Consider the following 14,668-nt stretch of genomic DNA (forward strand, 5'->3'; position numbering starts at 1 on the left):
GGCCCACATTGAATTAGCCAAACACTTTTTATCCTAAATATCAGCTACAGTAAATTCATATTTTTCTTCAAATATGAAAAACACTATTTCACCTTCAAATACATTGTTTATTAATATTGGCTCTCTCTCTCCCCCATCTCCTTTTTCTTTCTTCTTCCCTCTTCCTCTCCCGAGTATTGAAGATTGATGAAATTATTTTGATAATATTGATATTGATTTTATTTATTAGATTGTGAAAATGAAAATGAATATGATTATTAGAAATTATAGGTGATTATAAGAAGTTATGAAAATAGAATTAATTATAAAATAAAAATTAATTATAAAATATAAAAATAAAAAATAATAATATTTTATTATTATAGAGAGTGTGATAACTAATCCAATGTAGGTTTTATATTTTGAATGATTAGTTAAAAGTGAAAAAGTTACATATTAGTCAAAATTTAAAGAGTAAAATAGTCAATCCAATACCAATGCTCTAAGCAAGGTGTTCCCATAAAAATGGTGATGTCTGTTTCAAACCCCCACCTATACAAGCCCCTCCCACTCTATAAAAGCCCCACCACCAAACCCTCCATCCTTCACTCATCACTTCTTTGTTTCAAGTTAGCCTCTGCCACCTCTCAAGGCTAAAAGCACCATGCAGCAGCTTTTCCCATTCTCAACCTTTTTTGCAAGCTTTCGTTCTCATGAGCCTGCTATTCTCATTATGCCATTGCTATTCTGCTCTTTGTTGCTGCTGCTACTGCTGCAAATGTTCCTCCGCTGGTGCCAACCCAGGCACAAACGCCTGCCCCCTGGTTCAATGGGTTGGCCCTACATAGGAGAGACCATCAAGCTCTACACTGAAAACCCAAATTCCTTCTTTTCGAACAGGCAAAAACGGTATTTCACCTCAAAATAGACACGAACCACCCTAGACCTCATTTCTCTATCGACCCCTTTTTTTGCTCAAGATTATTTCATTTCCGTACGTAATATGTAGATCGAAAGAGAGATTCTGGTTTTACTGGGAAGTTTTATATTTTGATTATATGTATAATCTTCATTTTATTTACTCAATATGGTTTATCTATTGCAGGTATGGGGATATCTTTAAGACCCACATATTAGGTTGCCCCTGTGTAATGATTTCCAGCCCAGAGGCAGCAAGAATTGTTCTAGTGAGTCAGGCTCATCTGTTCAAGCCAACTTATCCGCCAAGCAAGGAGAAAATGATAGGGCCAGAGGCTATATTCTTTCATCAGGGACCCTACCATTCAAGGCTCAAGAAGCTAGTTCAGGCTTCCTTTCTGCCCTCTGCAATTAGAGGATCAGTCTCGGAGATTGAGCGTATTGTTCTGAAACTTCTCCCCACTTGGAAGAATCGCACCATTAACACCTTGCAAGAGATGAAGAGGGTATGTTTCGATTTGCTAGCCTCTTCTTATCCTTTTCTTCATGACTCAGCACTTTCTAGGAATCTAAAAATTAAAGGATTATTCTTATTTTTGGTGTACGTCTCAGTATGCTTTTGAAGTGGCAATGATTTCGGCATTCGGAGACAAACTCGACTCAGAAATGGAAGGAATAAAAAGTTTGTATCTGTGCCTTGAGAAGGGCTACAATTCTATGCCTCTAAATCTACCGGGAACTCCCTTTCGCAAGGCAATGAAGGTAAAATATAAAATAAATAAATAAAAGGCTTCTTCTCCCCTGTAAAATTTTGGCTCTAGTAGTCTCACATTGTTTTAAGAACCTAATCATGAAGGCCTTTGTCTTCAAGTGTATACATGATTGTACAATCTTATTAATTAAGGTACTTATGTAAGATATGCTAATTAATTAATTAAGATTATGTTTTTTTTCACTTATAATAATGGATGATTATAATTAATTTTCAATTAGGCAAGGAAGCTTCTGAATGAGACATTGAGAAGATTAATCGAAAAGAGGAGAGCGGGATCAGGGAGAAATGGCGGTGGCTTGTTGGGAGTATTACTGGGAGCTGCCAAAGACGAGAAGCTCAATCAGCTTAGCGATTCTCAAATTGGAGACAATATAATTGGAGTAATCTTTGCTGCTCATGATACAACTGCAAGTGTCCTTACGTGGGTTCTTAAGTATTTGCTCGATAATGGCAACCTCCTAGATGCCGTGACGGTAATCATGATCTTATATTAATTCCTCCTTTAATTTAATTAATTAAATGAATATCCTTTTTAATCTCTGGACAGGTTTTCAAGCCAGAGCTAGCTAGCTCCTTAATTTGTTTTTATCTATCGGCTGAGACATTAAAGTTTATCCAGTCTGATCATGTATATATATTTTAATATTATTCTTGGTCAAGTATTTTTTGCTTTGTCCTTTACACAGCCAGCTTCCAAAGTCATCGTTTTAATTATTGAGTAATGCATGCAATGATTGGGGAAAATTCTGGCAGATTGAATTTCCAAAAGAAAATTATTGTTCTATATATATATATATATATATATATATCTATTAATCGGTATTCATTCGAATGTTTCAGAGGGAACAAGAAGGAATTCAACGCAAACTATTTGAGGCAAATCGTGGACTTACGTGGGAGGATACTCGGCAAATGCCGTTGACTGGCCGGGTAATATATACGTACGCTACACCATTGTTAAATAATTTAAAATACACTCGACATATAAATATATATATATGTATGTATGTATGTATGTATGTATGTATAATTGGATCAGTGCATGCATGTATTGATCAAATAATATTATTGATGAAAGCGATCGAATTTCAGGTGATTCAAGAAACACTGAGAGCTGCAAGCATACTCTCATTTACATTCAGAGAAGCTGTCCAAGATGTTGAATTTGGGGGCTACTTTATCCCCAAGGGTTGGAAGGTTCTACCTCTCTTCAGAACCATTCATCACTGTGCTGAGTTCTTCCCACAACCCGAAAAGTTTGACCCTTCAAGATTCGAGGTACCACTCGGTCCACTCCTATACAATTCCAAGCAGTACTGCATGCATGCATGCATCAAAAGTAAAAATAAAATAAAATAAATCTAAGGTTGGCTAGTTATATATATATATATATATATATATATAGAGCTAGTTTTCCTGGCCTGAAGTACCTCCTGATCCTGATGATCTGTAGCTGATCTAAACCCAAGATTCAAGAAGTGGGTCATGCACCAGTATAGTCTATCTTGTTTGGGCTGAAATATAAGGTTATCGATTGCTAGATTATCTTGGATGAAGTGTCGTTTTCAATTTTTATGTGAATCTTCTTCAACTTAGACGATCTGAGCGTGATATCTTTTAATTATCAGATCACGTGAGCTAGTTTTGTAGGGTAGTAAAAATTTTGTTGCACAATTAGTTTGGAAGTATACATCATAACACTACTGTCTGTAAAAACAGCGAATATTTTAGCTGGTGATGGAGATCAGAAGATTTTAAAAATATGTGGGTTAAGTTTGGGGGTTCGTTTATGTGATTGTGCAGGCGCCACCAAGACCTAACACGTACATGCCGTTCGGGAATGGAGTCCATGCCTGTCCAGGCAGTGAGCTGGCCAAGCTTGAGATGCTCATCCTTCTTCACCACCTCAGCACCTCTTACAGGCCAGTCTCTCTCTCTCTCTCTCTCTCTCTCTCTCCAAGTAAAAAATAGCTAACAATTTATGATAAAAACTTAAAAAAAAGGCAATTTTAAAAACAATTTTCTTGTTGTTTGTCTACTCTTAGTTGACCGGGGAGGAGTGATTGGTGGTCCTCTTGGGTGTTCCTAAGGCCGTGGAAGTGGTCCTTAGTCTCCTTGGAGGCGAGTGGACTGTGGGGGCATAGCTAGGGTTTCTCAGTGAATATAGAATAGAGGGTGCTTTTTTTATTCACTTTTTGGTAAGTTTGTGGTTGCCAACCTAACATCTAAAAATAGAATTTAATTATACACGTGGCACACATGCATCATATTATTGTCAAGCAGTACTGATCTCTACATGATGACCTACAAATCCTCACTTTATATGTCATCGATGATCATCAATTACCTCCTCACTAAGGAAAACTTGTCTCCATATAATATAATAATGCTTTACAAACTTGTGAAGATTTGTGTCCAAAAAACTGGAAGTTCCTTTTTTTTTTAAGTTTAGTCAAATCAATTTGAACAATTATAAGTACGTGAGATCAGAAATGTTCTGGAAGCTGTATCTGAAGCTCGAAGTCCTTAATTTTAATTATGAAAAATATAAATCAGCTATATATCCTTAACAGTTCTTTTTCTGCACAAAGGCGTAGGGGCTATCCGTCGTCTTTATCTTTTCCTGATCTCCTTGTGTCAAGAACCAGAGTACTGAGAATACATATATATAATATATTTCCAGGCTTAAAAAGTTATAGGATTCTAAGGATCTGGGTAGATCTTCTTTGATTCCATGGCCGTCCGAAGGTCCCTTTCATTTACTCAAAATATCAAATCCAATGCTTACGAGCATCTCCAAACTTGAACCAGATGGCTCATTTGGTATCTCTAGCTAGCTCTCTAGCCGTTGGATCTCTATGCGAGATCAGATGCTAATCACAGTAGTAGTACTATAGCAAGCGACACAATTTGCCAGCTGTTCTTTCTTTGATCAAATGGCTATGAGAGCTCTCTGAGTTGTGAGCTGTTAAGAAAACCAAGAGACAAATGTGATTATGTGTCGTGGCTGAATAAACACGTTTCGTGGCACCACAGCTTTGCTCACAGTCACAGCGTTTAACACATCAATGTTTCTTAATTTGTCCCCATCGAAAATACTAACAAAACTTCTTGTTCATCTTCTTTTGACTCGGTCCCGTTCGAGCTACTAGTAGTGTACCACTCTTTGTGTTTATGTGAATGGAAAAATGACACATTTTTCTTTAGATTCTTGTGATAGAGAAAAAAAAAAAGGGGGAAGGGTTGGGGGATATTATTTATTTAATTGCGAAGGTATATATCCTGTCAGTATGTGAGTGAGCTTCGTTTTAAACTAATCGGCCGCCTAGGTTGAAAAATGCGGTACTTATTTTTTTCTATGATTAGACTGCTAGCTCCACAAAGCAACAAGCTACTTGCTTGGATTTCCATATAAAAAATTGGTTCACGGCCATATATATACATATATTTTTTCATATAGTCAATGCTAAATATCATCTTCATGGTCAAAATTAGATCCTGCTTAATTCACAGGGAGCCATACAAGATTAGCAGAGCAACTTACTCTCTCTCTCTCTTTCTCTCTCTCTCTCTCTCTCTCTCTCTCTCTCTCTAAATTGTGATTTGGATGTTTTGGCTTTTGGCTAATTTAGGTGGGAAGCTATGGAACACGAGGATGGGATACAATATGGCCCTTTCCCGGTACCCAAACGGGGTTTACCTATAAAGGTAACCCTAAGGAACAAGAAGCAGCCATGAGTTTATCAAAAAAAAAAAAAAAAGAAGCAGCCATGAGCGTACGTGGTGTCTTAATTCTAAGTTGTTGACGACGACCGGATGTAATTGTCCAGTGGGGGACGAAAGCAACTTATCCCCATAGAGTACTTTTCCTCTTTGTGTTTTGTATATATATATATATTTTTTTTCCCAATCTTTGTCCTTTGGAATCCTGTGTTTGCAAGCTCTCTAGCTAGCTTGGACGTATTTCGTCCATGCATGCCAGTTAAACGCAGGATGATGATCAGTCGGTGTCAATGCCAATGCATTATTAATTAATAATGCATGTGTGTCGTAAGGTAAATATATATGTTTATAAATCTGCGAAGGAAAAAAAAAATGTTATCGCATTAATATATATATATATATATATGAAAGGTATATATAATATCATGATGTGTTTGCATGTGTGAATCGAAATGAACTGTCGTGGCTGGGTTTTGAGGATGAAATGTATGTGGCCTTGATTAATATGGTGGCTCAATGATTCAATTCATGTACTGCTTTCCCTGTTCCAAGATTTTATTTAAATTCCCACTATCTTTTATTCTGGTGTAGAACTTTCACAAATTAACCTGCCCTAAAATGAGGACCAGGTTAATTCTATATGCAAACTCACCGCATATTCTAAGAAGTGGTGCACAACAGATCGAGATAATCCACGTCGATCGAGCAGCATCTCATGAGCACGAGAGTAATGGCGTCCAATAATTCTCATGAGTGCTGTTGAGAGGAAGCTTGCTTTATCAAATCGATTCATGTGCAGGGAAAGAATTTGAAATTAACCACGTATTAAATGGTAAAAAAAAAAAGAGTAATGATATCTATACAACACATTGTATAACATATTACACAACAATGTTATAAAATGAGAATATTTTTATAAAATTATGTTACTTTTATAAGATGTTTTTACTAAAATATTCCTCATTTAAAACATAATTGTGTAAAGTGTTATAAAAAAATGTTGTGTAAATTGTTTTCCAAAAAGAAATAGTACTAGTCGTCTTTTTTTTAGTAATTAGATATTTATTTCATAGTAATACTAGATAAAATTATCAGTTGTGTAAGTATCATACCTCCTTTTTTTAAAAAAAATAAGATTTAGTATTAACAAATTAATTTTTTCTCATAATTTTATATTTATTTAAAAAAAAAATTAAGTGCACCCTATAATTATAAATATTATTATTTTTATTTAACGACTAGGGTATCGAGAGGAGATGATCAGAAAGTACACGAGGGAAAGAAAACTCTCATGAAGAGCATCACTTTATAAACAATTTTTCACATGTTTTTTTTTTCTTTTAAATGGAGTTTGTCAAAGACTCAAAATGAATTAAAAAAATTTAGTAATGAATATATATCACAACTGTTGTTAATATAAAGAAGTGATGGGTACGCATGATTACCAAACCGATGATAATTTAATTCACGTTTGTTTTCGCACGTAGATGAGATGAAATAAATTAAAACTGATAATTAAATAATATATTATTATAATATATTTTTTTAATATTATTATTTTAAAATTTAAAAAAATTAAATTATTTATTTTATTTTATATAAAAATTTGAAAAAATTGTAATAATTAAAATATGAGATGAGATAAAAAGTTTTGTGAAAATAAACAAGACTTAAAAGATATAAATAATTTTTTGGATAGAAATGACCATCATGATAATGCCACGTTTCGTTTGTATTTTTGTCCATCTTAATATAATATAGTACTATATATTAAATTATAGGACAAAAACTATTATTTTAAGAGTTTTACTACAATTCTAACGTTGGGAGTTTTAAAAATTACTTAAATAACCTTAAACTTAAAAAGCTCTCTAATGAAAAAATTAAGTTATTTTGATATTACATATTAAAATACTTTTTAATATCAAATAAGATAAAAATTAAGTACATTTGAAGAAAAATATTTATTAGAAGTTAAAAGCCATAAAAAAATTTTGATGTTTTTCCTCAAATATGTTTTTTCAAATAATGTGAAACGAAATTTTAATTTTAAAAACAAAATTGTCAATAGACAAAAATATTCATAAAACTTTTAAATAATTTACAACTTTCAACCTTTCAGGGATATGGTCGAAATTTTTAAAAAATCAAATAATCTTTTATGTCATTTCTACCTCAAAATGCATTTTTTTAATTTGTTTCAAAACATATATAATATATTTGAAAGTATTTTAAACGGTTATCAAACATTAATAAATAACTTAATTGCTAACAGCAAAACTTATTGTTTAAGCTATAAGTTTTAAAACTATAAGCTAAATTTTCTACCACAATCTCAAATATGCACATAAGCCAGTGTGTTGGATGTGGAAAAAAATGAGACTTGTAAATAGATTCTCTCTTCTCTCAATAGTGTAATATTAGGAGGGGGAGATGAATGCATCTTAAAAATTATTTTTGACAAGAAAAGGAAAATATATTTTTGTATTGAAAAATTCTTTTCTCAAGTTGGTGCGCAAGAGCTTGTGTGTGGAGCACACCTAATAAGATATTTATATGACATAATTTAATTTAGAAGATAAATTTTAAAATTTGAATATTATAAATTAAATCTTACTATTTAAGCGATGTGGATAATGTGTTCTACACATCGACTTAAGAATAGAATAAGTTTTATGTATTATCTCTTAAGATTCAATCATCAAAATAATTATGTTATGTCTCTATTTTTTATATTTTATGATTAAATAAGACAGCAAACACTCTATATTTTAATGTTGTATATGTCAAAGCGAAAGCTTAGGTACTAACATGTTAATTATGTGCGTAGGGATCATGTAAAGTTTATTTTCCTATTGATTCATTGAATACATGATCGTTGTCACGGGAAACAATATTGTCTGATTCCGATGTAAACATGTTGTACGATCTTGTTAACATGAAGGGACCACGATCCACACTTCGAAGCTTACCATAGGTCTTCTAAATTTTCCAGGATAAATGCGTTTTGTCACACATGACGTACGAGTACAATTACTATACACCATTCTTTTAAAATCTGTCATATCGAGAAATAATATATAAGGCAGTGCGAGTGCATGCATGCGAATAGCCATCCAATCAGAATGACATCTGCCAGCTTCTTGACGGTACTATTAATATTGGATTAATGTTCTTTTAAGTTTTTATTAATTGAATTCATGGTCTTGACTCTTGAACGAGAGAGAAATATATATATATATATATATAAGGGTTTGTATATATGGTCTTCAAATAGAGATTGTAAATAGAATTTTTTATATAAAAAATAAGTTTTACAATATTTATTGCTAGTTTAATATTATTCAAAACATATATATATATAGAAATAAATAATATAGGATCCATTTCATCTTCTATCCCTCTTGCATTTAAAATTCTTAAATTTTTATTGGGGATATTTTTCCATTAATCCCCTGATGTGTCAAATTGCAAATATTGATTCTTTTAAATTTATTCTCCTTCGGAAAATCAGAACTGTTTTCCACATGCATTCATCGTTGTCCCATTATTTGTATGTTTCCTCCTGCAGGAGGGTCCCTCTCTAAAAATGAGAGCTATGCATATGTTTTTCTCCATTTTTGTCCACTCTTTTCCTTTTGTGGATACCATCAGCTAGCCTCCTCGATCCCTTTCATATATATATATATATATATATATATATATATATATATATATACTCAGCCGTCTGACTAGCACCACTCGATGTTACTGTTAATTGTGTAAAAGTAATTTTTTTTTTAATTTTTCTATTCATATTTTTGTAATATATTTAAATATTTTTTAAATCTAAAAATAAATACATTAATACACTTAAAATTATTTCTTTCCTCGTTAAGTAAAAAAAAAAAAATTTACTGAACAGTCAAACCGAGCAGTCTTTTTCTATGGCAAAGTAGTCTTTTTCTATATATAATATTGCAATCTGCAGTTGTAAATAGTACTTTACCAAAATTTCTTCCTGACCCATCCATTATAACTTAAAAGGGCGATGCTACAGCGTCCGCTGGCTCCGTTGGGGTGTAGTGTTATTTTATATGTGTTTTATTTAAGTAATTTTTTAAATAAATTTTTTATTATTTTAAAATATTTTAAAAAAATAAAATAAATTTAAAACATCATTTAAAAAATATTTTTTTAATTAGAAAGTAAAAAAATATATATTAAAAAATACTTTCTTAATCATGAAGTAAAATAAAAAATTATAAAAAATATTTTTAAAAAAATAAAATAAATTTAGAACATCATTAAAAATACTTCCTTAATTAGAAAGTAAAAAAAATTCATTAAAATATACTTTCTTAATCACGAAGTAAAATAAAAAAATATTTAAAAAAATTTTTTTTATTTTACTTCGTGATTAAGAAAGTATTTTTTAATAATATTTTAAATTTTTTTTATTTTTTAAAAATATTTAAAATTATTAAAAAAATCTATATAAAAAATAATTTAAAAAAACACATAAAAAATACACTAATCTCCAGCGGGAGCTCCAAGCGGGAGCTCCCAGCGGGAGATATAGCATTTCCCTAACTTAAAATAACCATCGATCTCATGTCGATTAACTTGCATTTTACATTTTAAACCATCAAACTTCACAAATTATACTTTCAAATTCCCAAAAATTACAATATGCACATCCTTTTAAGATCCGGTTGTTAATATTCTATGACATGACATATTCTTCATAAGATGAATGATATTGAACAAATTTAATATGGAAAATGTTTTAGTCACAAAGAAAGTCTACAAAAATAATTCTATAAAAATAAATCTATAAACTGACATACATTGATGTGGCTCATCCAATTAGCTCAACTCACTAGGCAACGAGTAGGCCGAGTGGGCGAGAATATGTTTTGATTTGTTGGGAACCAACCTGCCCATGATTTGCTTCCTAATATAAATAAAGAAACCCTAGATCTAGTCAGCTACACACCTATCTCCTTTCTTCTCTTCTTCTTCTTATTCTTTTTAATCTACTTCTCTCTAGCCTAAAGACCCACAACTAGGCTTGTGCAAAAAATGTTAGAATCTAACTCATTCATGCGGCCTAACCAAACTCGACCAAAAAAGCAGGTTGAAGTAACTTGCGGGTCGAACCCGCTAAAATCGATATTATAAGAAATCCAAGACTAATTTCAAGTCATCGAATGATTTGAACCCCGTAGAACTCTTGAGAAAGCACTTTCTCGCCCTTTCCTATCTGCCAATCAACCACCTATTCCCATGGCCTCATCTCAAGTCTTCTCTCCTCTTTCAAGTACTCCGACAGCCTCACCGTCGTGGCCATTTCGTTCTACACTGTGATAGTCTGCAAGGCTATCTCCTGGCTCCTCATCCATCGCATCAACTCCTACAAGTCGAGGACCTCAATTGACAAGGCTGCCAAGAAGCTGGAGACAATGAAAACCGAATCCTCCACCAAGATCGCCAAGAAATCTAAGACCAAAAAGATGGGCCGCGTTGAGACAAGTCTCAAGGAGTCGAGCCGTGACCTCTCCCTCTTCAAGTTCAAGTCCGGTGCCACCGTCACCCTTGTCCTCTTCGTCGTCGTCGGTCTTCTTCACTCACTCTTCTTAGGATTTTCACCACCACACGGCGCCAGCTCGGGCCTCTTCTCCATGCCAGATCCCAAAACCAATTGATATGGTTCCCTCTCTTCTTTTTTTTTTTTGTTTTAAATTCAAATTATGATTGTTATGTTATAGATCATACAGAGTAAGGTTTTGATCGGATTGTATAGGGATAGTGGGATTTGTAATTTTTGCATGATTGTGCATTTATCCATGAATTCTCGAGAAGATGGGCTATGTTTGTATTGGTTGATGTTGGGTTTTTATCAGATTGTATAGGGATAGTGGGATTTATAAGTTTTTTTTGGATCTGTGTGTATACGATTCGGGTTCCCATTACCTGCTTCCAATCTCGGGTCGGGTCGGCCCATATCGGATTGGTTGGTGCTTGAGGTGGGTCGGGTTAGGCCCATACATGAGTCGGGTTGGTCTGGTTGCAGCCCTACCCACAACTTCAAGGATTGAACTAGAGGAAGGACATGGATTTTTATAGATCAAGCAGCTGATCTACTAAAACCCACAATAACATTGTTTGATTTGTTTGTATATAATTAATTTATATAATTTTATGCAAATTTACGGTTGAAGAGGTGAAAAATCCACTTTCCATCCAACAAGGATGGGTGGCAAAGGACTAGGGGCGGGGGGCCATATGGCCACCTTGCCTAGTCAAGGTTTTGGGATGATGGCAGCTTCTTGCCCTTATAGGGCAGGTAGCATGAGCTAGATTCATTTTTTTCTCAATTTTGAGTGAACATCATTGTATGGATGTAGAAGTATGTACCATGATCTAGGGGATGTTCATAGATTTTTTACTGTTAAATTATTTTCTGGCTACTGATATATATATATATATATATATATATATATATATATATACACACACGTACACACAAACTATATATGTGAAAAACAAATTTGGAATTGAATAAAATATATAAGTGTTGAACGGATGCAACTAATAGAAGGACCGACCGCATGACTCTTTTTCTTCGATTTGGACGAGTCGAGTAAAATGGTTCCATGCATGTTCTAGATAGACAACATCATGAAAAACCTAAAATATATGAAATTGACATGAGATATTGTTGTAGCGTCTCGTAATTGTTTATCATACTCGAAAAAGACATGACCACCAAATTCATCCAAAGAAAAGAAAAAGACAATATCTAAATAGCATGTCAAAGACTGATCAAAATCCTAATTCAGTTTAGAACTTGTCTATCATGAGGACTAGCACGTCAAAGCAAACACGTATCCAACATGTTGAAAACACACACGCGCGCGCGCGCGCACACATACACATATACGGAAACAGAGTTAATTTTTTTTTTCAAATTGGCACCAAGTAAAATCAAGTAACAGGGCAAGTTAGACACAATGATCAATCAGTACTATTAATGCTAGTCTTGTAAATAGCCTACTAGTAATTTTTCCATACTGGCCCATCTCAGTATGGAAACGGTGATAGAAATTATAAGGAGCTAGCCAAATTAAAAAGGAAAAATTAATCATTATTTTTAAGTGCAACATTAATATGTCTAAATACAATGTGCGAATTTTGCAAATTTGATCATTCATTTGTGTGTGTGTGTGTGTGTGTGTGTGTAGGGAAGAGTTTTATTGATAAAATTGTTTTGTTCAATAATCTTCTTTGTTTCAGTAAAAGTAGTAGCATTAGAATTAGTATTGGGTAATTTAAAAGGAGAATCATTTATGTCTACTCTTTTATGAAAAATAATAATTGTCTCTAAATGGGGTGATTATATCTTCTCACCTTTTTCCCTTCTTCCTTAACAAAATTGGTTTTAACAACATTAAAACCATTTGTAGAAATATAATAATTTTCAACGAAGTCAAAGCATAATATATGCTTTTGTAAGGCATACATTTTGTCTTTCCGTTTTCATTTAACACTTAGTTTTTCTGAATCAGAAAAAGTAGCATGATAAGATTTTCTCTTATCATGATTTTTAACAGACCTATATTCATTATATAAAGCAATTAAATTAATTTCAAAAGCTTTATTGATCACAGTTAATTGGCTATGATGAATAGGAGCGACTATATCTAAAGTTGTTGGAGATAAAGATTAAGCATTTTCTTCTTCTTTATCGGCTTCTTCCTTTATAGTTTTACCTTTGGATACTTCTATATCTTTGGTAGTGTAGTAAACAGAAGTAACTTGAGAGGATGTAGAAACACCTTTAAATTTATATCAGGTCTAACAGTTTTAACTGAATTTTCCATAAAGTTTATGAGATTTTGTTCTCTTCTTTTGGGATTGTCAGCAATAGATCCAGCAAAGGAACTTCTGGTTCCAACGAAAGAATTTATTCTTTCATTGTTTACCAAAGGTTGATCAAAACTAATTTTAATGGTACCATTCAAATACTGTTGATTATAATCAAGGTTAAGTTCATCAGAAATAATCTTAGTATGAAGAAATTCATGTTCTAAAGTCCATTCATTGGGAGAGTAATATCTTCCAATAAATCATTTTTGGAACCTGAATATTAGCATCAGGAATAGAACTTTGGATTAACAAAGTTTTATTTCTTAAAGTTTTCAAAATAGTTTTAGAATTTAAATTAGTTTTTAACACGTGATAATAAATAAGGTAAACTATGGGAAGAGACTTACTATCTTCTTCCATATCATAACCAGATGTCATAATATTTAAAGTTAAAGTTTAAAGGATATTAAGATCATCTAAAGCAAGAGTTAAATTAAGGAAATAATCAAAATGAACAGGAACACTAAACAGAGATGATTGAATCATACGAAGTTTGCTAGTCTCAAATGTTTTGAATCTAGCATCCCTCAAGCAAAGAAGTACCGAAGTATTGATGTATTTCCTTGTGAAAGGTTTAACAGCAACTTGAATAGAACCAATATGCAGAAATTTGAAACATTTTATCATAAATTCTTTAATAGATTTTATGTTAAATAGGCAATATTTTTCATGGGATCTTGAAATAGCATGGGTTTGTTCAATAATTTTAACATTGAACTCTGTTTTGAAAACAGTTTGAGTCCAGGTAATTTTGTGAATAGATTTAGGATCAATCTTTGGAATACTCCATTTATTGAAATCAATATTATCAATTTATTCAATAGAAAAATATTTCTCATTAATAATATCTGGATGTATACTAGATCTAGAGCTAATAGATAAATTAGATCTAAACATCTTATTCATCTTAAATTAATCAACCAAAATCTAAACTTTATACTTACTAATCATGTTTTTACTCTTGTTCCTATTGCATTGCGGAACACATACCCTAGCTAACCGTCTACCCACTTATGCCTTAAACGCTTTCTCTAGCAAAACGGGCCTTATAGACCCTGTTCTTGGGATTCACTTTACGACTGGGGTGGCGCCAACAGAGACAAGAATAGAACACAATTAACAAAGTACTAACGAAGGATTGGAAGATAATTCAATAAATAACAATGAATAGATATAAATCATCTACCATCAACCAGAATAGTGGCTCTTATACCAGAAGGAGGTAGAAGCAAGACGTAAAGCAAAGTAAGTAAAAAGACCAGATGATTAGAGTTGAAGGACCAGATAACTGGAGCTAGAAGTACTACCATATAACTGGAGGGATAGTGCAAGTAAGTAAAATAAGTAATTAAAAGTTTGGAC

The 14,668-nt window shown here is 32.7% G+C and overlaps 1 protein-coding gene across 1 annotated transcript; it reads left to right on the plus strand.

Annotated features, from left to right (window-relative positions):
• Positions 1–572: 572 nt before the first annotated feature.
• On the plus strand, positions 573–5,899 carry LOC109013006 (abscisic acid 8'-hydroxylase 2). The gene is made up of 8 exons (XM_018994906.2): positions 573–888; positions 1,085–1,403; positions 1,510–1,659; positions 1,891–2,145; positions 2,513–2,602; positions 2,765–2,950; positions 3,476–3,594; positions 5,305–5,899. Exons 1-8 carry the CDS (start codon positions 644–646, stop codon positions 5,408–5,410), a joined length of 1,470 nt encoding a protein of 489 aa, XP_018850451.2. The 5' UTR covers positions 573–643; the 3' UTR covers positions 5,411–5,899.
• The last annotated feature ends 8,769 nt before the right edge of the window (positions 5,900–14,668 follow it).

This window comes from Juglans regia, chromosome 14, assembly GCF_001411555.2.
Source record: "Juglans regia cultivar Chandler chromosome 14, Walnut 2.0, whole genome shotgun sequence".
In the NCBI taxonomy this organism is placed as follows: domain Eukaryota; kingdom Viridiplantae; phylum Streptophyta; class Magnoliopsida; order Fagales; family Juglandaceae; genus Juglans; species Juglans regia.

Excerpts from the sequence above, each read along its gene's own strand:
- LOC109013006 (XM_018994906.2), top strand. The coding sequence starts at position 644 with ATGCAGCAGCTTTTCCCATTCTCAACCTTTTTTGCAAGCTTTCGTTCT. Across the intron at positions 889-1,084 it reads TTTTCGAACAGGCAAAAACG|GTATGGGGATATCTTTAAGA; the intron begins GTATTTCACCTC and ends TATCTATTGCAG. Across the intron at positions 3,595-5,304 it reads CACCTCAGCACCTCTTACAG|GTGGGAAGCTATGGAACACG; the intron begins GCCAGTCTCTCT and ends TGGCTAATTTAG.